This window comes from Meleagris gallopavo, chromosome 3 (assembly GCF_000146605.3).
Source record: "Meleagris gallopavo isolate NT-WF06-2002-E0010 breed Aviagen turkey brand Nicholas breeding stock chromosome 3, Turkey_5.1, whole genome shotgun sequence".
In the NCBI taxonomy this organism is placed as follows: domain Eukaryota; kingdom Metazoa; phylum Chordata; class Aves; order Galliformes; family Phasianidae; genus Meleagris; species Meleagris gallopavo.
Genome location: NC_015013.2, coordinates 82,248,745 through 82,271,666, shown reverse-complemented (window position 1 = coordinate 82,271,666; position 22,922 = coordinate 82,248,745). Strand labels below are relative to the sequence as shown.

The window sequence follows — 22,922 nt, the reverse complement described above, 5'->3', positions numbered from 1 at the left end:
TTTTGTATAACTTAGCTGTTTTTCCTTCGCTCCTTAATTTTCTTTCTCATCATGTTCAAGAGCGCTTATAGTTGGCAAATTTAACAAAAGGCAATGTATGGTTTCTGTGTTTCTTCTCAGGATCTTGATGCCCTTCACATTCAACACTGTCAGAATTGTATGCCACATTTACTCTTAGTTTTTCTCTATTAAATTACAAACGTCTGCTGTGCGTTTGAACTACAGGCACGTAGACTATTAAGATGTTTAAAATTTGCCTTTGGATTTTTTTTGTTTAGATGTGAATTCCTTTTTATTTCCCTCAAGTTACAGAGTGGTTGAGGTTGGAAAGAACCTCTGGAGGTCATGAGTTCCAATCCCCCTCCTCAAGGCGCAGGTTGCCTAGGAACGCGAAATGCAAACAGAGGTGTCCGCAGTACCTGATGCAGCATCTCTCACCTGCCTCTGAGTTATTTGAGTGTTGATTGTTTTGTTTTTGGTTTTGTTTCTTACCATTGCTAGAAGGGTGTTTCTTTTTCCTCGATTCTGCCGTGCTGTCAGGTTATTAACTAATACGCGCAGTTGTGTATCCAGGTAAGCGTTTAACCTCTACAAGTGTGCCCCGGCACAGTACAGAAATTCTTGTTACAAATTGTAGATGTCATAATCACAATCCTGTTCACTGCTCCTGTGTGTTAATGTACTTTTGTGTCTATATGGAGTTCTCTGATAATGTATCGTGTAGGCAGCAGGCATGCATATGTCAGATTTTCTGCACTTTTGTGACTGATCTTTCTTGTTGCTTTTCATTAGGAAAACCTTGATATGTATTCCCGTGAAAAGAAGGAAATTGAGGGAGGTGATGAACCTGACAATCAACAGGAGCTTGAAGGTTAGTTCTGTTTCCAATTTTTCTTTACTATGTCCTAGCCAAAAGCCTCATTTTCAGGGTTTTGAGCAGCATGGAAAGAATTTTCAAGGAGTAAGCTAGGCTGCCAGATGTGTATGAGAATCTCAAGTGCGAAGATCAGCTAAGCAGAATTTGGTGTTATCTGTTTTTGTCTTTAGCAGGTAGTCTATGGAAGCTGCAGTAGGCAGTCTATGGCAGCTGCTTTTGGGGCCTGTAATAAGGAGCTTACTCAGTGTGAAATGAGATGAGTGAGGTTAAGTCACAGAAGACCACGTTAACTTGGAAGTGCTGGGAAAACTTGAAGTTTTCTAAGAGGAAAGTTGTAATGAAGGCAGTAAGTTAGATGATCCTTGTGGGAACTTTCTAAATGAAAAAGAGTGGAGACAGAATCCAAGAAAAGCTTTGCCACTTCCTATCAGAAGCTCAGAGAAGTTTAGGGATGTGCAGTGGGAGGGAGGAAACCAAGTGAAGGATTCTAGATGAACAATGAGGGGGCCTGGGCACAGCTAGAACTTGGGAGCTAGATTGCTTATTCTTACCATTGTAGAATATTAAAACTTTTTGTCAGGAAATACTTGATCGAAAGAACAAGTAATGACTTTCTGAACTAGCTGTTTTCATAGGAGCTGCATTTTAGCTAAGCAAGGTGACAGAATTTTGTTATTAAACAGTATGATGACAAGTCACCTAACAGTTTCTGAGAGAATGGAACAACCTCTATATTGTGTGCTTGTCTTGGATTAGGAATTTCTGAAATATGTGTTGCATGAATTTGTCTTAAGGTTTTTCAGGTCTGTTGTGTTTAGGTGATGGTAACAGTAAAAGCTACAGGCACCTGTGTAGTACATGTTGGTTTTAGGACCGTTTGCAACTATACCTAACAATTTAATATCATGCTGCGGTACACTAGCGTCATCAGAAGAAATTGAGGATAAAGAAGATGATGATGTTGAAGATAATCAAAAGCGTTATGACCTCCGACAGAGGAAAACTGTTGTGCCCTACCAAGCTCCTTTGGAAAGTAGGTTATGTACATGGTTTTTTTTTAAGAGTTTATTTCTTTCATAGAAGTGAAATAGATATCTAGTTACACGTAGATCCATTTAATACTGTACCTTCATTCTGCAAGTAAATTCTGGTATTGTCAGATGCATGTGTCCTGTGCATATTATATTTCTATGTCAAGGCTCACTTGCTGATATTTTTCATTTGCTTTTGCAGCACTATTGCTAACTGCTACAGTGTGATTTCAGAATTTCTGCTTTGTACTCCTGGTGCTTTGATATGCGATTTAGAGTTTATATTACCAGTTTTCCTTCAACTAGTATTCTTTCAACTATTCTTTCCATCTGAGAACTTTCTGATTTTAAGTTAGGGGAATAAAGAAAAGAATTAAAAATCAAAGATGACCCATCTGTCCTTGAAATAATAGTAATCGTCCTTAGAGTTGGATGGGACCTTTAAAAGTCATCTCGTCCAGCTCCCCTGCAATGAACAGGGAGATGCACAGCTAGATCAGGTTGCCCAGGTCCTGATCCAGCCTCGCCTTGAAAGTCTCCAGGGATGAGGCACCAACCACTGGTGCACTCTGGGCAACCTTTTTTCAGTGCCTCACCACCCTCACTCTAATTAAACAGTCTTGATAGTCTTGCTCCTGTGGTTTTAAAGTGTCCTTAAAGGCAGGTATGTGTTTGCATTTCCACTGTACGCTGATGAAAAACAAAACAAAAACACTTGAAATTTCCTCTGGAATTAGAAATGGATGAAACACATGACATTTTCTGAATCTTTTCCTATTTTACTCTCTCAGATCTGTTATCTCATTTTTCTAACTTCTTTGTTTTCAACAGGACCGAGACGACGCAAGATACTCTTTCCCAGCCCACGGAAACGGCCTAAGAGGTTGGTGCCTGGCTACTGATAATTTATATTTATTTGTAGTGTTTTCAGTCCTGTTACTCTATCAGCTTTAAAGGGTTTTCAATTTGTTGGTGGTTACAGAAAAACCTTATGATTATCACTGTGGTAATCTAAGCCAAAATCTTTGGATATGAGGAGGTGGGTATTTCCTGGATTTTTAAAAATACAGTATTTGTGGGTCACTGATATGATGGTTATGGAAGCCGTGCCTGAGATTGTGTAATTGAAATTCTTTTGTTCTGAAACTGAAGCCAGAATCTCCCTCTAAAATCTTAGTCAGACTATTTCATCCTGAAATTTTTTTGTTGAATATTATTAAGTTGAAATTATTAAGTTGAAGGTAAGTTCATTAGACTTAGAAGGGAAGGCTTTATGAAAGAGTTTGTAGAATTTTTTTTTAACCACTCAACTACTGGTTATAGTTTCTGATTGAAATCACTTAATGTTTCTGTATGAAGCTAACATTCAACAAGAAAAATTCTTCATGAAATGGTAAATTGCCGTAGTAATGATGAAGGCTTAGGTTCTGTAAGCAGTTAAAGCACAGAGAATGCTGTTGATAGGCATATTAGGAATGTTTTTTGTTCAGCACTCCTGAAAATAGATGGTCAGGGAAGGAAGAGGTTTTTTTGAAGCCTAACTACATCAGTGGAAAGGGGTTATGTTTCACAGGGAGGATAATCAGAGTTAAATGTGTATGCATGTCAGGTTGATTGGAGCAATGAGCAATTTGTTCATGAACTTTCTTTGTAAAATAAAAACATTTTATTTTCCCAAGGGGGAAAAAAGCTAATCTTGCTGTTCTGATGAAAATAATGTAACATGCTTTTGAAATCAGATTGATAAAGGGCACACTGAACTGGAAAGTTAATGGATCTTGGAGAGTGAGTTCTGAGATAAAGTAAACAACAAGTAATGTCAAATATTGAGAGAATTCTGTTTGTTTTTTAACCTTTTTGTTTAAATGCTTGCAGACTGAGACATGCAGCCCACAATGATGATTCCACATCATCTTCCTCATCATCCCCTTCCTTGTCATCCTCATCTGATGAGGAGGAGAGTGTTGAGAGGCGTCGGATGCACAGCCGTAACAGGACAATAAGAAGGTTACTGTAGTTAGAGAACATGGGAGGGATGGATCTATTTGAGCAGATAGCATCTCCATAACTGTGGAGAGTTATCTTCTTAGTCTTGTATAGTTACTAAGTGACAGTCATATTTAATCACACCTGTTGATTGTAACCAAACATTTCAAATTGAATTTTTAGAAATTAATTACTTATAAGCAGTGTGATTGTGAAGAGAGAATGGGGGGAGGAACACTTTTTTTTTTTTTTTCTCTAGGTAAAATCATACTTCTGCAATTTTCAGTAGCTTGTCTAGAGAGAAAGCCACCATATCTGACTATTTGATAAACCTAGGAAATGACAAAGGTTTCATTTCTTATTAAACTATTTGAATAAACGCACACGAAAAACAAGTCTTCAGCCAGATGACTTTGATGACAAAGACAGGGATCTCTTGGAAAGAGTCCAGCGGAGGGCCCCAAAGATGGTGAAGGGCCTGAAGCATCTCCCCTATGAAGAAAGGCTGAGTGAACTGGGTCTGTTTAGCCTTGAGAAAAGATGACTGAAAGGGGACCTGATCCAGGTTTATAAATATCTGAGGTGTGGCAGCCATAGCGGTGAGGCCAGTCTCTTTTCAGTGGTACGTGGAGACAGGACGAGGGGAAATGGACATAAGCTGCAGCATAGGAAGTTTCGCACGAATGTGCGTAAGAACTTCTTCACGGTGAGGGTGACGGAGCACTGGAACAGGCTGCCCAGGGAGGTTGTGGAGTCTCCTTCTCTGGAGATATTCAAGTCTCGCCTGGACGCCTACCTGTGCGACCTGGTGTAGGGAACCTGCTTTGGCAGGGGAGTTGGTCTCGATGATCTCTAGAGGTCCCTTCCAACCCCTACAATTCTGTGATTCTGTGATGTCTTTCAGACTGGTGTGCTTTCTGATATGCAAGCTACTTGGGAATGACCAGTGGTGCGAGGCCTTTCATAATGTTAATTTACACTGAAATGTGTCCCCTTGGAGTGTAATATATATATATATATATATATATTTTTTTTTTTTTTAATGTAGAAGCAAAAAATCTTTGAAAGCAGTTAGTATATTTTTGGGGGTTCTTTCATCACAAAAATTAAGATGTGTTCATTGTTTTTATATGTGGAGTTGCTGGTTCTAAAGTTGTAGTCAGATTTGTACCATCTTGGCTGGCGAGGATACTCATACATGCTTAAAAACAAAACAAAAACAGAGAACAAAAAACCCACTGTCTCAGATGAATGTCTGGAGTGACCATTTTCTATTCTTTACTTATGGATGTTAACAAGTATATGACTTCAAATGAATATTAACTCTTTAAGAAGTTTATGTTAATTAATAAAATCTCCTATGTTCACATGTTGTCATAAAACAAATATTCTAGCTGCATCTGAAATAAGGCAGCTTTTTCTTTCTCCTTAATTGAAATCAGGTGTCTTCCAGTAAACTTTCAGGAGGATGAGCTGAAGGGAGCTCGCAAGGATCGAATGAAAATTGGAAAAAGCCTGGCTGATGTTGATCCAATGCAAATCGACAGTTCGGTAAGTGGTTTTAATTCGCTGCGTCAGTGTTTGTGAAGGCTTTCAGTAATGGGCCATCTGCAGCTATGTTTGATGTTTTTCTGTCAAGCAACTTCAGAAATAGCCCAAAACATTTCCTTTTTGCTGATGTATAATTTTTGGTGACACCTTCATCGAAATTGCTTACTTTTTTAACAACGTGTGTTCTGTTGAATTGATCTCCAGGTGCGATTTGATGCTGTGGGCGGTCTTTCTGAGCACATTTCAGCTTTAAAAGAAATGGTCATTTTTCCACTGCTTTATCCGGAGGTGTTTGAGAGATTCAAAATTCAGCCTCCAAGGTAACTGATTGAAACCATTCACTGTAAGTCAGCTGTTTTCAGGAGAATATTCAACCGAGTTATCAGTGTTTCCTTGCTTCTTGGCAACAGTGAGGGGTTGTTTTAGTAGTAGTAAAAAAAATAATTTCTTTAAAATGGATGGAGTCCAGAGTTTGTGTGTGTATATATATGTATACATATATATATGCTTATATATATATATATATATATAAGCAGTGCCTTGTCTTGCATAAAGATTTGTTGTTTGCTGGTTGGAAGTGAGAATGTATTTCAAAAGTGTCTTGGTGTTACAAAGTTGGGTTGGGGTGTTTTTTGTTTTGAGTTTTATATACAAGGAGAAGGAGATCATCTAGTGGAAATCATTTTGATATGTTTCTTGGAAGCCCGCTTCTCTTTCTCACCTTTTATGAAGTCCTCAGGTATCACTTGTAATGCTTGTTACTCACAACAAGAATGTTGTGGTGTTTGTTGTGCTTGGGATAAAGTAAAAACTGTCCGTTTCTTACATAGCTAATCTTGTCAGTTATGAAATTGAATTATTAGATTTATTGATTATCCTTATATTTTTAGTAATCAAAACTCAGTCATGATATATGGAAACATAAGTTTGGATTATTTCCTTTGAATAACTTTAGAAGTATTACAAATAAGGAAAAAAAAAAAAACCACCTTCCAGAGCCTTACTTCTTTATTCACTGAAATTCAAACAGCAGCACATTTAGTGCTTTCTTAGCTGATGGTTATGTTTATCTGAAATGCCTTTTTTTGTTTATTTTCTTAAATTTTCTATTCAGCATTAGACTTTCTCATTTTTCACCAGCAACAGATGGTCTGGGAGGCTAAATCCTGTAACTTAAAGCTTTTTAAGAGAGAATTAGAGTTTACTTTAATAACCTGTTTGTCTGCTAGCAGTTTTGTAAGTGTTCTTTTGGGACAGTACATGCTGTTCTGGAAGTGTACATCTGAGGTATCTTCATTATTGATTTATTTTGCTGCCTTGGGAAATTTTGTCGGAACACAAAACTTCAACCTGCTAGAACCTTAACCCAACTTTAGCTATTTGTGTTGTCTTATACATGAAATGTTTTGGTTAGGTAAAAGGAGTTGTTTGTTCTAGGGATGATGGTTGTAATAGGTTCTCTTGACAATGTTTTTTTTTTTTCCTGTCTGATTCGTTTTTTATTGCAGAGGATGTCTATTCTATGGTCCACCAGGAACTGGAAAGACCCTGGTTGCACGTGCCCTTGCTAATGAGTGTAGCCAAGGGAACAGGAGAGTGGCTTTTTTTATGAGAAAAGGTGCAGACTGCCTAAGTAAATGGGTAGGAGAATCCGAAAGGCAACTTCGTTTATTATTTGATCAGGTAAGATTGAAATATACAGTATATTCTATTCCCAGTTGAAACTGTAATTTTCTGTGATTAACATTATTAAGAGCATCCTTTTTTGGGGGGAACTTTGTTAGGGTTGTTGGTGTTTTTTTTTCTCCACTGAAATGGGAATGTCAGTGTTTGCTTTTTCAGTGCCTCCATAATTTGGATCAGGGGCTTGAAATGGGAAAAGATCAAAATGAGAAAAGCTTTCAAAGCAAAAAAAATTTCCTCCCACCAGATCAGCCACAGAGAAGGCTGCAAAAGGCAAGAGATGATGGCTTTAGATCAGAGGGAAACAGATGCTGTCTGAAAGCAGGGTTATTTAAATTCATAAAGGAAGCTTGCTTTCATAACCTGTAATTGAATTAAGTTCTGACTGTTCTTTATGGCAGCCAAATAGCTGTAGCAACTACTGGTGTGATTTGTTTCCTGTCACCTGGTCACAGTAGGCTGATGTAGACTGATGCTTTCTGTTACTTATGTCAGATACTCCAAGTCAGTAAGTAGAAATCCCTGTTGCTACTCTAAAAAATCTAGTTTCAGTGACATGCCAACCATAATGTCTTTCATGTATTTTCTCTTTAAATAGTGCTGTTTTACTTTTACAATATTACTGTTTTTCACTCTAGGCATATCAAATGAGGCCTTCCATTATTTTCTTTGATGAGATTGATGGTCTTGCTCCTGTCCGGTCCAGCAAGCAAGACCAGATTCATAGGTATTATGTTTTCTGTGTCTACATAGAATCTGCTAGGAGTGGGAGGGGAGATGATGACCACTTAGTATTACTTATTAATTTATCCTGAAAACTTGCAACTCGGTGCTCCTAAACTTGAGATTATTTGAGACAACAGTAGAAAACAATTCATTTACTCAATACTAGCACAAGATCTGTGTTTCCTTACCTATTTTTGTCTGTCTTAAAATGAGACACTGATGAGCATCTCATAACAGAAATGTGTCCTTTTTTGAGTACTCACTGGAGAAAGTAATAGAATCAAAGAATTGCTTATGTGGGAGAAGACTTTCAAGATCATCAAGTCCAATCACAACCTAACCATACTACCCTAAATAACAACCCACTGCAAGATCATGTCCCTGAGTACCACATCCAAATGGTTTTTAAACACATTCAGAGATGGTGACTCAACCACATCCATTGGGAGTCTATTCCAGTGCTTCACAACCCTTTCAGTAAAGATATCCAACCTAAACCTCCCGTAGTGCAACCTGAGGCCACTTGCCTTTGTCCTGTCACCTGCCACCAGTGAGAAGAGACCAACCCCGCTCTCGCTGCAATCACCTTTCAGATATTTGAGAAGAGCAATAAGGTCTCCTCTTCCCCATATTAAATGGGTCTGGTTTCTTTAACTTGCTTCTCACAGGCCATGTTCTCCAAGCCCTTCACAAGCTTTGTTGGCTTTCTTTAGACCTGTTTCAGCACCTCAGTGTCCTTTCTGTATTGAGGTGCCCAAAGCTGAAAACAACACTAAGTCATGCAGTTTGTAACAAAATTTACTGAACTGGTGAATAAAAATTGTATCTTTTCTATTAGCTCCATCGTATCAACGCTTCTGGCACTCATGGATGGGTTGGACAGCAGAGGGGAGGTTGTTGTTATTGGTGCGACCAACCGGCTCGACTCCATTGATCCTGCATTACGAAGACCTGGACGCTTTGACCGAGAATTCCTCTTCGGCCTCCCAAATAAAGAGGTCAGAAAGTAAATACAACCTTAATGCTAATGTGACAAAGTCCAATTTTATAGCAAAAAGTTGTGCAGATTGAATGAAAGACTGGTATCTGGAGACACTTTCATGCTGTGCAGAGCAAATCTGCTACTGAATATATATGCTGATGACTTGAACAAGTAGTTCACTCTATATTATTTGTGACTAGTCAAGAAAAACAGGATGTTGCTTGTCACTGGCATGTTTTAAGAAGGAATGAAAATGTGAATTGGCTTTAAACTACTTTTTCTCATCTTGAAGGTGAAGGAAGTGGTGTACATCCTCAATAATTACTTTCTGCTTGCATAAAAACTTTTATCATGTCTGGTGATGGAACATATTCAGATCTTTCCCAAAGTTGTTCGTGTTTGCTTAGTTACTTAATCTGCTTGGGCATTTTCTCCTTGAAATTCTTCTCTTGGCCTCAGTAATTCACTTATGAGTGGATGGAGGATTACTTCATTTGATTGTTCTGAATCTGGAGGTCCTGGGAGTTACCTATAATTCAGAGAGGGGGAGCTGACATTCTTACTGCTTCATATTAACAGAAGCTTGGATGAAGATGTGAAGTGCACTGCAGGGGGGAAGGGCTTGGGAAGCTTCTAATTCAGTGGCAGTGATTAACCAAGGTTAAAACTGGTGTATAGTTTGAGTCGTCATAATTATTTTCTTTATAGAAGTTGCAGCAGCTTGAAGAGTAGTACTAGAACTACTTTACTTGAATGAACTGACAGAAAAGCAAGTTCAGTGAACTAATGGGACTGTCACCATGAAATTTTCCAAATTTAAGAGAAATTTGTTGGAGGGGGAAAAAAGTGCTTTTCTACACTCTTGCTGAAGATCATTAGGTCACATATTTTGGAAACTTACATAAGCTAGAATTGCCCTTTCTTTAACTGCAGGTACTCAGAAAAAGATAAATGAAACAAATTTAGAATTATTAGATTTCCTGCTTGAAAATGAACATATTAAATTAACTATAAAATTATAGAATGGTTTGGGTTGGGAGGGATCTAAAGATCATCTACTTCCAATTCCCTTGCTGTAGGCAGGGATACCTCCCTCTAAACCAGGCTGCTCAAAACCCCATCCAGCCTGGCATTAAAAATCTCTAGGGAGGGAACATCCACAGCCTCACTGGGCAACCTGTTCCAGTGTCTCACCATCCTCACAGTGAAGAATTTCTTCCTAATATCTAGTCTAAATCTACCATCTTCCAGTTTAAATCCATTTCCCCTTGTCATGTCACAACTTCTCCCAATAAAATGTCCCTCCCCAGCTTTCCTGTAGGCCTTCCTCAGGTACTGTAAGGTCTCCTTGGAGCCTTCTCTCCTCTATGCTGAAAAGCCTCAGTTCTCAGCTTGTCCTCATAGAGGAGATGATTCAGCCCTCTGATCATCTTTGTGGCCTTCTGGACCTGCTCCAACAGCTCAATGTCCTTCTTGTGTTGGGGACCCCAGAACTGGACACAGTACTCCAGGTGGGGTCTCACAAGAGCAGAGCAGAGGGGCAGAGTCACCTCTCTCAACCTGTTGGTTGTACTTCTTTCAATGCATCCCAGTATTCGAAGGACTTTCTGGGCTGCAGGCGCGCATTGCGAGCTCATGTTGAGTCTTTCATCAACAAACACTCCCAAATCCTTCTCTGCTCTCAAGCCGTTCTCCGCCCAGCCTGTATTTGTGCTTGGGATTGCCCCAACCCAGGTGCAGGACCTTGCGCTTGGCCTTGTTGAACTTCATGAGGTTGACATGGGCCCACCTTTTAAGCCTGTCGAGGTCTCTGTGGATGGCAGCCCTTCCCTCTATCGTGTCAACCGCACCAAATGTTTAGCAGATAAACAAACCGTTTGTAGTATTATGAAGCTTTTGAGGAAGTGTTGTTTGTTTTGTTGTTGCTGTTTTTAGGAAAAACATAGGACAAAATGAAATGCAACATTTTTTTGTTTCCAGGCCAGAAAAGAAATTTTCAAGATTCATACTCGTGACTGGACTCCTAAGCTGTTGGATGCATTTATAGATGAGCTCGCTACAGAATGTGTTGGTAAGACTGAAAACAAAACGTGTTAGTGACTGTGACTAAGTTCTAAGGAATCTTATCTTGTACCCAGTGGTACCCAAGCTGTTGTGCTTTGCTGCAGAACCAGTCCGTTAGGCAGCTGACATGCCTTTGCAGCAGTCAAAATTAGCTGCTTTTATCTGCATCCCTTTTGTTGTTGTTGTCATTGTTGTCTCAGAACATTGAATGGGTTTGAGGCATCTTGCCCCAGAACAAAGTTGTGATTAGGAAACTTTCATATGCCTTGGATACCAGACAGTCAGTCACAGAACAAAACTTCCCTACCATGCAGTAACACCTTAAATTCTCTGTTAACCCACGTGTTTTTTGGACTGCGAATTCTTTAAATGTTGCATCTTGGAAACTTGGATCTTGTCTCATGTTTTGCCTGAGGCTGATGTAACACTTAATTCTTTGTTTATTTAGGGTACTGTGGAGCTGATATAAAATCCTTGTGTGCTGAGGCTGCTCTCTGTGCCCTCCGCCAACGATATCCTCAGATCTACTCGAGTAGTGAGAAATTGCAACTAGACGTCAATTCTATTAAAATAAAAGCAAAAGATTTCGTGATGGCTATGCAGAAAACCGTTCCAGCATCACAGAGGGCTGTGCCTTCACCGGGCCGAGCCTTGTCACCTATTATGAAACCACTTCTAGGAAGTACGCTCTTGAGAATCTTACAAGCCCTACAAAGGGTATTTCCTCATGCAGAGCTTGCACTGAAGGAGGACCAGCAGCAAGGTATAACAAGAGGATCCACTTCTTTAAGATTTTGCCAAAGCAAAAGCTTCTGATTTGTGCAGTCAGTGTACACAAACACTTCAGAAGTAACAATGATAGAATTTTGTGCTTTGCATGTGCATGCTCTTATTATAGGAATAACTGGAATATAATGCATAGCATTTATTCTGGATTCTGAAGTGAAGTGTGAGATGGAAGTTCTGAAGGGCTCAATACATAGCAGAGGGCTAAGCATTCCCTGCTGAAGCATCCTGTTTCTGACAGTTGTTAACATATTTAGCATTTGTGGAGACAGGCGTAAGTATTGAAGTGTAAGGCTCATTCCAGTCCTGGTTAATGGAGGTCCCTTTAGAGCTACATGCTGATTTCTGGAGAATATTCTCCTAGTGTTAGTCTCAGCAGAGCAGGTAGTTTCATTTGCTTTTGTAAAATAGAAGCAGAAAGAGTAGGGGATTGGTAATTGCTCTACCGTTCTGTTGCCTTCCTTCCATTATCTTCTCCATCAGTTATCTTAAAGGATCCTTAATTAGATGGGTTTACCACTGTCATGATTTATTAGTCCTAGACTCCTAGGGAGTCTGTGGCCACCACATCCTTAATCTCCATGTTTCCACTGTGGGAACCTGCTCCAGGAAGTAATGGCCTTGTTGGATTTTTTAGCTATTTAAGAACTACATAAATTGTTCCTAATTATATTTATTCTATGGGGGAAAGAATGAACAACTGAGAAACATAGCTTATACACATTGTGGAACTTAAAGGAGCAGCACTGCAGAGATGTGTGGCCTCCATAGATCTGTAGTAGAATGATCTCTAGGAAATAGCAGTCAGAATGTGATCTGAAATGAAGAAGGGGTTTTGACATTGATTTTGAAGCTGAAGAGCAAGAGAAAGAGGTACAGACTGTTTAGGAAAAAATAACAAGCCTCTTTTGTCTTTCAGGCAGTTTAAATCCTATCTTAAAAGGTGATACAATTGACAGAAGTTATGAATCCCCCTCAATCTTCGAAGAGAATGTAACAGATAAAATGATTTGCAGACCGCAGCAAAAATTCCTCAATTTTAGTAGGTAAATGTCTGTTCCAATTACATTTAAATCCTACTTTTTAAGCAGTTTTGGCTGTTACAAATGCGGGGGGTGATAGATGTTGAAGTAGAATAAAATGTGTGTGTTGAGGGGGTGACAGTTATTTGCAGGAAGTAAGCATGAAGGTACTGAATTTCTAATGAAGTGCATTGCTAGAACTGATCGAATTCAAAACTGAAAAACTCAGCTTTCTGTACCTAAGCCAAGTGATCCTCAGGCTGTTAGAGCATGTTGATTTACTCCATGACGTTCTTCAGAATACTCAAAAGCACAGAACTCTGCTATCTATCCTCTCAGCTTAAAAAGCCTGTGTGAATTTGTGTAGCCATCTTTTGCCCATCTGTTTTCCAGGATTGTTAAACCAGTAGCAAATTACGTAGCAGGAACTCAAACTGTTTTTGCTACCATTTAGCCACAAACTTCTGTTAATCTTTTGATATTCTCACGTGGGAGTCAAGCCCACAGCTCAGAAGTTAGATTATGTTATTGCAACCAAATCAAACTTTTTTTTCTCAATTCTATTGCTGTGCTGTTCAGAAAATTTTCTGCCCTATAAATAAAGAAATATTTTATTTGTATGTGCTTTGTGCTTCCTTAGATATGGCCAGTGTATTTCAGTGCCCACACCCATTCTTTTCTAACAGCGTTGCTCTGCTCCTTTCTTCCTACCTTCTCCAGTAATTATGGCCATGTCAGCTAAATTTGATAGATGTAGTCAAAACTCAATTAGTTGAATGAGAGCCCTACTGAAGGTTAGTGTCTGGCTGATAGCGACATCCAGATTGGTGTGTGCTGGAAGTTGCTGTACTACTTCATCTCAGGTAACTAGCCAGTTGTCCTGTGTGTATTTAGCTGGACAGTCTCCATGTACAATTCAGGAGCCATTAATTAAAAGAGCAAGATGAGTAGCAGACATGACAGGGATTGGTAGGATTTTTTAGGGGGCAGTATGCAGTTTGTAAGAACATGGGTTTTGATAGACTTCCTGGTCACAGAATTTGACTTGGTGGAATATGAAGAGTATTGTAAATATATACATATATAGAAAAGAAATACCTTGAACATCTGTGTGTCTATTTATCGCTTTCTTTTTTATGATTCTTTTTCTAGGAAAGCTTACTGGCAGCCTACATCCTGCAGGCCACACCTGCTATTAGTAGGAAAGGCAGGATATGGCCAGGCATCCCACTTGGCACCTGCTGTTTTGCATGCTCTGGAAATGTTTCCAGTTCATACTCTGGACATGTCAGTTTTATTTGTTAGCATCTCATCACCTGAAGAGACATGTGCACAGGTATTTTTTTTTTTCTTTTTTAACTCTTTAATCTCACAATCTCATTGATTAAATGTAAACAGTCAATTGAGTTGCAAGATGAGCAAAATTCATTGCTAGTGGCAATAGCATTATTGTTCTGTTCATGTCTGAAAAATCACCTTTTTAATCTAGTCCTAAACAATAGGGATGTTGTACATGGCTGTAGTTTTCATTGCAAATTTAACAGTAAGGATGCAATTCAGGAATCTGAAAGATGCTTCTAATAGTCCTCTCTCTGTGGCAGAAAATCCTGCTCATCTCGATAGGATTCAGAAAATAGTTCTCGTTACCTTCTAAGACTCTGTGCTCCCAGTAGATGGCTCTACATCAGACTACATATTCTGCAGTTCTGTATCCCTTTTTTTTGTTGTTGTTACATTTGTAAGGCAACCAACGCTTCAGGGAAGTGTTTGGGTTTTTTTTGTTGATAGTTTTCTGTGTTTGTTACACATGCATCTTATATGTTTTGTGCTGCTGCAGTACATGCAGTAAATGCATTAAAAATCACAACACTTACATTTGTACAGTGGTGAGGTTTTTCTTAACTAGAAGAAACAAACAGATCTAAAGCCATTTTGCTTTCAGGCAAAAAATCTGTTGTTGGAAGTCACTTTTCTTCTTTATTAGAAGCATTTGAGAGCAGTACAAGTTAGGACAGGCATGATACATGACTGGTTACTCCTTTGTCACACGTTTCCTTTTTTGTTATGCAATGTCTGTGTCTGTGGCCATAGAACCACAGTATCAAGTCCCTGCCTGGATATACACTTCCCATCTTGCAGCTGGTGCTACCTGAATGCTGGTAACATGAAAGAGTGCACAGAGAAATGTGTTGTGAAAGGACGTTTGCCATGTGGTAGATGCATGTCCTCTTGTGTGATGTGCCATGTGTAGGCAGTGGCTTGTTAGACTTCCTGAGATTGTTATATGATCTGATGAATCCTTTGCTAAGGAGAAACTGAGTTACAGAGCCATTTGTTCAGGCTGAAGACCTCATAAAAATGTACCAGAAAATATGAATTAAAACTAGGATTCTTTTGCAGTGTCAGCCCTCATTTTTTTCACCTAAGCCTTTGTTTCTTCAGACTGTGCTGCAGACTGATGTGGATACATGCCTACTCTGAATTGAAAGTGGTGCAGCCGCAAACATGTAGGAATTTAGCTAGACTAAAACAGCTTGCTGAAGGGTTAGTCTTGGTTGTTCAGGCACGCCATCACACCACTTGAGTTGCAAGGCTCTTTTGGAGTTCTCTTATATCTCAGCAGTTTTGAATAAAGGCAGATTCAGGTCTGATTCTGTCTGTGTAGCAGTGATTCTGTATAGCATTGTCTATATTGGAGCAACAGTAGAAATTTTACCCTCTTCGTGGTTCTTTGGTTAGTTTGTTTTGATGGTTTGGCTTTGTGTACACACATTTCCTAGGATAGTTTGATGGATATGTAGACTTATTAATTAGCAGCCTATTGTACATGGTTGAGTTGTCTCATCCAACCTCTTGTTTTGCTAGTTGATCCAAGAAGCTCAACGGACAGCACCAAGCATAATTTATATTCCACACATCCATTTGTGGTGGGACAGTGTTGGAGCTACACTGAAAGCTACCTTTACATCACTAATTCAGAATATTCCAACATTTGCTCCAGTCTTGTTGCTTGCAACGTCAGATGTACGTCACACAGATCTGCCGGATGAGGTATTTCTGTCAATGCTTCTCTTAACTCTTCATTCAGTTTCTTGTTTTAGGAACTCTTGAGGTATTGGAGTACTGTGCTTTCTGAAAATGCATACTGTCATGACTGAGGCTCCCTAACAAATCCCTTCAAATTTGCTTAGAATAAAAATGCTGAAAGCATTTGCCTCAAGTGTTTTCTGAGTCAAGTGATCAACTTTGACCCAACATTTCTCCTCCTTCTCACAAACACGTAAGGTAAATTTACTTCAGACAATAATTTGAGTGACTGCAAGGCAGTTAGGTATCCACTTTGTCCAGATTGTTCAGTCCTTACAATGGAGGTAGCAAAAAGAGATATTTTTACGGAGAACACTTCTTCTAATGTTCTGCCATTGCATAGTAGGGTGGATAAAATGCTAGTAATGAAACTTAATTTAGAATAAGTTGAGATTGAAACACTTCTAGAAAAAAAATCCATCCCTTTCTTTGTAAAGGCTAAAGATTCAATGCTTTGCAAATTGAATTGCAAATTTCTAAGTAACTTTGAAATCAAACTTCTGTTGTATTTCTAAATAAACTTCAGTAAGTGTACATGCATAACTTTGTAGACTTCTAAGGGTCTACATTAAAGTCTTCAGAATGGAAATGTGCTGTTTTCACTCTGATTACTCTGTCTCAGTGCTCAAAGGGGAAGATGGTAATACCTAGATGTGTTATGAAATGCTTTGGAAGTGCTTAAGTTTCCACAAAAGTTTTTATATTGATAAATTCCTTCTAAGATAATACTGAAATTCTTTCCCTACTTCTTGATAGTAGAGATAGAAAAATGGACTGCACTTAGAAGCGTGCAAATTGAGACCTTATTTCAATACAGAAATAAAAACTTACCAGAAAGCTCTCTCTTGTCTGCTGAACTGAACCCTTTCTCTTCCTTCCGTAGCTACTGTGCAGGTTAAAATTAAAGGGCAGCAAGGGAAGTCAGTACAAAGTGATCAGACTTAGACATAGTGAATGTCACAACATTACCAGTGTACAATACAGTTTTCTCTTCATCTTTTAGGTACGATCATTGTTTAACAATGATTTTGGAGAAGTTTTCAATATCCAATCTCCTGATGAGGATGAAAGAAGACATTTTTTTGAGGACTTGATCTTGAATCAAGCTGCTAAACCTCCCACTCAAAAAAGGAAAGCAGGTGAGGATATTCTACATCTGAAACTTTCCTAACTGCAAGTTACTAGCTGTTCAGTATTTGCTTGGGTGGCAATTTTCTCTCAGTACTTTCTGCATGTACTTGTATTTGAGTACCTGACATTGGCTAAAATTTTCTGATTAATTGAAGCTGGGCAGACATTAGAAGCATTGCCTGTAGCACCACCACCTGAACCTCGACCTCTGACAGAGGAAGAAATGAAGTGTCTGGAGGAGCAGGAGGAAGATACCTTGCGTGAACTTCGGATTTTCTTGAGGGATGTTACTCACAGACTTGCCATTGACAAACGTTTCAGGGCCTTTACGAAGCCTGTTGACCCAGAGGAGGTAAAGTGATGTTGATCTATAATGCCATTTCATCTGTGTGTGCGTATCATTTCTCCGTGTTGGTGAGCTCTGTATAGGAAGGTTTCTCTTTGTTTTTAGGACTGTACTCTTAGTGATATTGCGAGAAGCAAGAAGGGCTTTTACTTTTGCTGATTCCTTTAGACTCTCAGCTGTCTGTTGTTTGAATATTCAGTCAAAGCTCTGTTTATGTTCTAAAACTTCAGACCAAAAGCCAACACAGTTTGCTCTTGAAAAGACCTTTGATAAGGCATGCTATAGCACTGGAAAACATAGAGGCATCTTTCTTTATAATCACAAACACCGTTTATAGGAGTATTTTAATAAGGCCTGGAGCACTTTTGTGGACTGCCCATTGTTTCTGTGGGAACAGGAGTAGAAGCATAGTTTGTAAAATAATTTTGAGATTCTGTTCTCTGTTTCATCTGGAATACTCAGTATGAGATCATCCATAAGTACTGTGTGGTTTCTTCTTTCTCCCATATACTTCTTAGGTTCCCTTTTCTCTTTCAAAGACTGAATAAGTCTAAATCAGGGGTGTATCATTACAAGTCAGCAGTAGTTTTCATATAGCTGTGTACCAGCAAAGTCCTGTTCCCTTAGGGATCTGCTGACTTGTCTTTTCCTTTTCCTCTATGTTCCAGAGGTGTGAATAATGTAAACAAATATATATGTCCTCATCCCAACTAGTCATTAGGCTCCTCTTACAGTCTGAGTAAAACAGTCTGCACTTCTGGGTCCAGTTATCTCATTCTGAAGTAGATGCCCAGCATTGACTTTTCAAAGGTGCAATTCATGCAGCCTTTTTCTCGCTGCCAATAACTAAGAGAATGTTGGGTGACATCCTCAGATTTCTTTGTTGTAATTTTTCTGAGTGAAATGAATCTGTCTGTTTTGTACTATCTTTGTGCTTCTGACCTCTGTTTCTTTTTCTTTATTCCCTTTCTAACAAGTTATAAAGACTCCTTCCATTTTCCAGCAGTTTACTAGTTAATTTCAGTATCTCCTGATGTCACAAATATTCAGGGCTTTTAAGAAGTCACTTAGTTGAAGTTTTTAAAATGAAGAATTTTGGTAGATGATGTGCGAGTCCAATAAACCCCCTGAACGTTTCTTTTTCATTTGTAGGTGCCTGACTATGACACAGTTATTAAACATCCAATGGATCTTTCAACAGTTTTGTCTAAGATTGATTTGCACCAATACCTAACTGCGGGAGATTTTCTGAAAGATATTGATCTCATCTGTAGTAATGCTTTAGAATATAACCCAGATAAAGACCCTGGAGGTGAGTTAGCACTTTTGATCCTTGTAAAATGCATGGATGGATAAATGGTGTGCGTAGGCAACAGACCTTGCATCAGATCCTTTTTAACATCCAGGGACAGCATTGCTTGTCAGATTGTAAATCTTGTAGCACTAAACTACTTGGATGTGGAATGTAAGTGTTAATGTAAATATTAATCAATTAACTAGTGGGTTTGCTTTGAAAATTAACTTCCATGTTGTTATTGCTAAAAGTATTCCCTGAGATATCCTTTCAGAAACTACCAATGCAGAGCAACATTTTTCTCTGTGATCAAGAGTTTCACTGCCTGGTAGAAAATAGTAAGTTCTGCCTGTAAAATTTCAGATCGTCTCATTAGGCACAGAGCTTGTAGTTTGAAAGACACTGCACATTCCATTGTGAAGGAAGAGATAGATGAAGATTTTGAACAACTCTGTGAAGAAATTAAAGAATCTCGTAAGAAAAGAGGTATGTGTTTTAAGGCTCAGGATTTTAAGTTTTGTTTCTGTATTTGTAACTAAAAATGCAAGACAAACTTCTTTGCTTTCTTTATCACAAGGTTGCACCTCTTCAAAGTATGCTCCAGATTTCTACACAGTGATGCCAAAGGAAAACTCTGCTCCTGAATGTAAGAAAACAGATGCAAAGTGCAGTGAAAAAACAAAGATGACAGTGACACCTGTAGATGCCAGTACACCTCTCTCCAATGGCAAGTTGCAATTTATTCAGACTTTCTGGGTGAACTTGCCAATGTCATTGATATCTCCTGTGTTATTGTGACATAAAGAGCCAGGCATCACAGAAACCTGTCACGCCCGTGGTTTTGTGTTTTTTGAATTTACTTCAGAAAGTGAGATAAATCCAGAGATCATTCAGTGTGGTTATGAATTAAAGTTCAAATAAAAAGTGGGCTTACTAGTATAAAACACTGGTCTTGATGGCTTAACGGATGTTGAATGACTCCCAAATTGCTCATTCTTGGTATCATGGTTTCTGAATACTCAACTAGTTTTCAATTATACAAAAGAGCATCTTCCTCCTCTCCTCCCTTCTGTCCCCAGAATGCTAAAATACTTGCTACCCCTTTACTATTATTTCCAACTGAAGGGTGAAAGTGAAGAAAAAGTGAGGAGCTATAAAAATAGAGATGGAAAGGGAACAATCATTATTTTTTCCTGCTCCTTTGAGTAGGGCATGAAGAGACTTTGGCTTCTTTCCATTGGAACACATGACATCTTGTAAAGATTCCTGGTCTTATGAGTGAGTGGGAATCTTGCCACCAACTTCACTCACACTGTGTGCAATCCTATGTAAATACAAAGCATGGTGGGCTTTTCTGTTGGGCAAAACCACAAAGTTTGTTTTTAACAAGGTTAACAGAATTAGAAAGCATATAATGTGTAAGTCTTTACAGACTTTTTTTTTTTTCTTCTTTGAATGTTGCCTTAAAGTTGTCTCTTTAATTAAACTCTTAATATGTATTTTGCTTTCAAAGTCTAGAGCTTGATAGCAGGTTTAAAGGCTGCATGGCTGCTCATCTATGTTGTTCATGTCATAAGAAAGTAAACGTCTTACCTTGCTTTGTAGAAGTAATTCCTATTGAAGGGAAGAATTGTCTGTAACATCTTGAAGATGATTATTTTGTGAATGAAATTAAGCAGTTGACTTTTCAATCTTTAATAGTGAACCAACCCCATTAAGTTTAACTTTTTTCTGAACATAGTGAGAGTGTGTTTCAATTCCTTTGATTGTTTTCCTTGTAAATTAAGTAAAATGAAGATGATGGATTTTGAAAGAATTCTTTTGGTTTACTTTTTCTACTGTTTCTTTGTAGATGCATCAAAAAGAAAACGCAGAAAAACCAAATCCTCTTTTTCCATTGCAAAGAGAAGAAGGACTTTTCAATTCAATAAAGAGAATACAATTCCCAAAGATGACCCAAATGAGAGTGACGGGGAAGATCTTCTGGCAAGCTATATTTCTAACATGGATCAGACTGAATTTGAATCCTCACAGGCTTCTACTTGGGAAGAAAGTGAAACTGTTCTTCAGGAACGGCAGACAAACAGCAATGAAAATAAAGCTGGATCAGAAAAGGAGAGAGAGGGGGGGCTTTTTGATATGGATACATCTGCTGGTGAAAAGGAGAGTGTCGGGGTGCCTGGACGCTCAGACCTGAGAAGGGAAAGTGGTGTTTCTGTTTGCCAAAAACCAGACACCTCTGAAGAGAAAGAAGCAAATGGTAAGTGAAATGTCCAACAGAACATTTAGCTCCACGTTCCATCTAAGGAGGATTATATTATTTATTGTTAGCCTTTGAATTCATTCTATTATTTGTGTTACATCTCTTGAGAATCACAGTTTCTTCAGTAGTAATGTTGCCCGTGTAATTATGTAAGCCAAGCTCAAGTTTTTCTGTAGCTGCTCTTTTTTTTTTTCTTAACATCTGTCTTTCTAATGTTACCTAACTGAAAAACAGCATTATTGTCATTCTTTTGTTGTATGAGGAACTTTCCAGTAATGAGCAGCATAAGATTAAAAAAATGCGCTTCAAGCTGTGTGGATCCAGAGTAGCATGGAGTAAAGACTCACGTCCTAATATTTGCAATGTAAGATGTTTCCTAACTTGAATTCTTTTTGGAGTAGCATGAAGCATTGTAATGGCAACATGACTGCTTCTTTTCTTTCTTTTATCCTTCTGTATTCTCTAGTGCTCTTTTTGCTCTGAGTTTCTCATTTTGGCAGAGGACTGACTTTAGCTAGAAAGAAGATAGAAGCCAAGTGTTGCTCAGTGAAGGAGTTGTAACGGTGCTGTGTCTGCATTTGTAGAGGGAGATTGTGTCCCACTACAGGATGCTTCATGGACACTGTATTCCAGATCAACAGAAAACTTGACAGGAAATTTGTGTCATTCCAGATCCTTGGGTACTTCACATGACTCGTGCAAGATGTTCTCAGACAGAACAGAGGCAGATGAGTGCTGGAAAAGTTATGGGCATTGTGACAGAGACAGCCGTTGTAGTGATGGTGGATTACTATGAGCTCAAAGTATGTCTAACTTCAACTTTTTTAAAATTCTGAAATAGGAGATATTTTTGCTTTATGTACAACTATAAATTAAGGCAGTTGTTAACCAGTGCCAATTTAAACAGTTAATGGCAGGGAAATATAGAATAAATCAACCTATAATGGACTGTGATTGATGTGTTTCCACACCTGCAGCTGCTGTAGATTTCTGTAGGCTGCTGTTCTTACTTCTGGTAAGCGCTGTCCTAGGAAGCAGTTTATCTCAGCGTTAAAATTCAACCAGGCCTTTTACCTTAAAACAGCCCACTGACAACCTGCTAGTACTGTTACTTATTAATGTTACTGCTAAACTTCCAAAAACAAACGAGCCAGGGATCTTTTGTTATTTTAAACTTGTATTTTTCCCTTTTTTTTTCCCTCAGCAACTGTTGAATATGGTCACTGAGCTAACAAAGGAGGCTGATATATTCCATTTTGAAAAATTATATGCTACAATTTGTCAGTGTATTTATCAACATCGGGAAGATTTTGACAAAACCGAATTGCTAAAGGTAATTTTTGTCTTATAGCATGTTCTATCACTGGTATGCAGTGTATGTGCGTTCTGGATATCATACTTCTTTAGCATTACTCTTTACTGCTTTGTTGTCTGTGCAAAGACAAAAACCAAAGTAAGACTTTTTCATTTCAGTCTGGGAAGCATTTATCCATATTGCAAAACCATTGTTAGATTTGGCATAATTGGTGGTTCCAGCAGGAAAAAGCTTGAACTTGAAGACAATGAGTCACCCACACAGCCCTTTCCAAGCAGTTAGCATTAATCTGTCAGTAGTTTTTCTTGAAAACTGACTTAAGAGTGGGGGGCTGTGAAGGGGTGCTTTTCGAAGTGTTCTGCTTCTTCTTTTCCCCCCTGCAGGCAGGAAGACACGGTGATACTTGGTAGACATTCCATCCTTAAGAGCAATCAAAGTATGAAACGTAACAGGAGAAATTGTAGTGAGACTAGAGAAAAGTCTCAATTTTTAACCAGTGTGCTTGAGCATCTGTAATTTGACATAAAGGGAGATTTGCCTGTGCCAGTTGTACACTAATGGGGCCAATTCTCTGATCTCTTCCTGTATTTAAAAAAATAAATAATAATAAAAAAAAAGATTTTGGAATTGTCAGAACTCCTCAGAAATCTTCCTGAGGCACCACGGTCCAAGTCAGGCATTCCCAGTATTGCATCAATTTGGATGTTAGGATCCTTGAAGCCATCTGTCTTTGAGTTGCTTGTGCCTGAGAACAGATAAAGTTCTTTATGCCTTTTTT

The 22,922-nt window shown here is 38.6% G+C and overlaps 1 protein-coding gene across 2 annotated transcripts in view; it reads left to right on the top strand.

Moving 5' to 3' along the window:
- The window catches only part of ATAD2 (ATPase family AAA domain containing 2), a 33,942-nt gene that overhangs the window by 8,766 nt on the left and 2,254 nt on the right, over positions 1 to 22,922 (top strand). The window contains exons 1-23 of one of the 2 annotated variants that reach the window (XM_019614240.2): positions 394 to 573; positions 793 to 871; positions 1,800 to 1,910; positions 2,740 to 2,791; positions 3,784 to 3,915; positions 5,337 to 5,445; positions 5,650 to 5,765; positions 6,954 to 7,128; positions 7,767 to 7,855; positions 8,693 to 8,852; positions 10,817 to 10,907; positions 11,349 to 11,663; positions 12,606 to 12,732; positions 13,861 to 14,044; positions 15,574 to 15,759; positions 16,799 to 16,934; positions 17,082 to 17,278; positions 18,425 to 18,584; positions 18,930 to 19,052; positions 19,144 to 19,293; positions 20,419 to 20,826; positions 21,502 to 21,632; positions 22,034 to 22,162. In XM_019614240.2, coding sequence (XP_019469785.1) covers positions 805 to 871; positions 1,800 to 1,910; positions 2,740 to 2,791; positions 3,784 to 3,915; positions 5,337 to 5,445; positions 5,650 to 5,765; positions 6,954 to 7,128; positions 7,767 to 7,855; positions 8,693 to 8,852; positions 10,817 to 10,907; positions 11,349 to 11,663; positions 12,606 to 12,732; positions 13,861 to 14,044; positions 15,574 to 15,759; positions 16,799 to 16,934; positions 17,082 to 17,278; positions 18,425 to 18,584; positions 18,930 to 19,052; positions 19,144 to 19,293; positions 20,419 to 20,826; positions 21,502 to 21,632; positions 22,034 to 22,162 — 3,348 coding nt within the window. In that variant the 5' untranslated portion in view covers positions 394 to 573; positions 793 to 804. Of the gene's footprint in view, positions 1 to 393; positions 574 to 792; positions 872 to 1,799; positions 1,911 to 2,739; positions 2,792 to 3,783; positions 3,916 to 5,336; positions 5,446 to 5,649; positions 5,766 to 6,953; positions 7,129 to 7,766; positions 7,856 to 8,692; positions 8,853 to 10,816; positions 10,908 to 11,348; positions 11,664 to 12,605; positions 12,733 to 13,860; positions 14,045 to 15,573; positions 15,760 to 16,798; positions 16,935 to 17,081; positions 17,279 to 18,424; positions 18,585 to 18,929; positions 19,053 to 19,143; positions 19,294 to 20,418; positions 20,827 to 21,501; positions 21,633 to 22,033; positions 22,163 to 22,922 lie in introns of those variants that run through there. The other variant, XM_019614239.1, reaches the window with a different exon arrangement.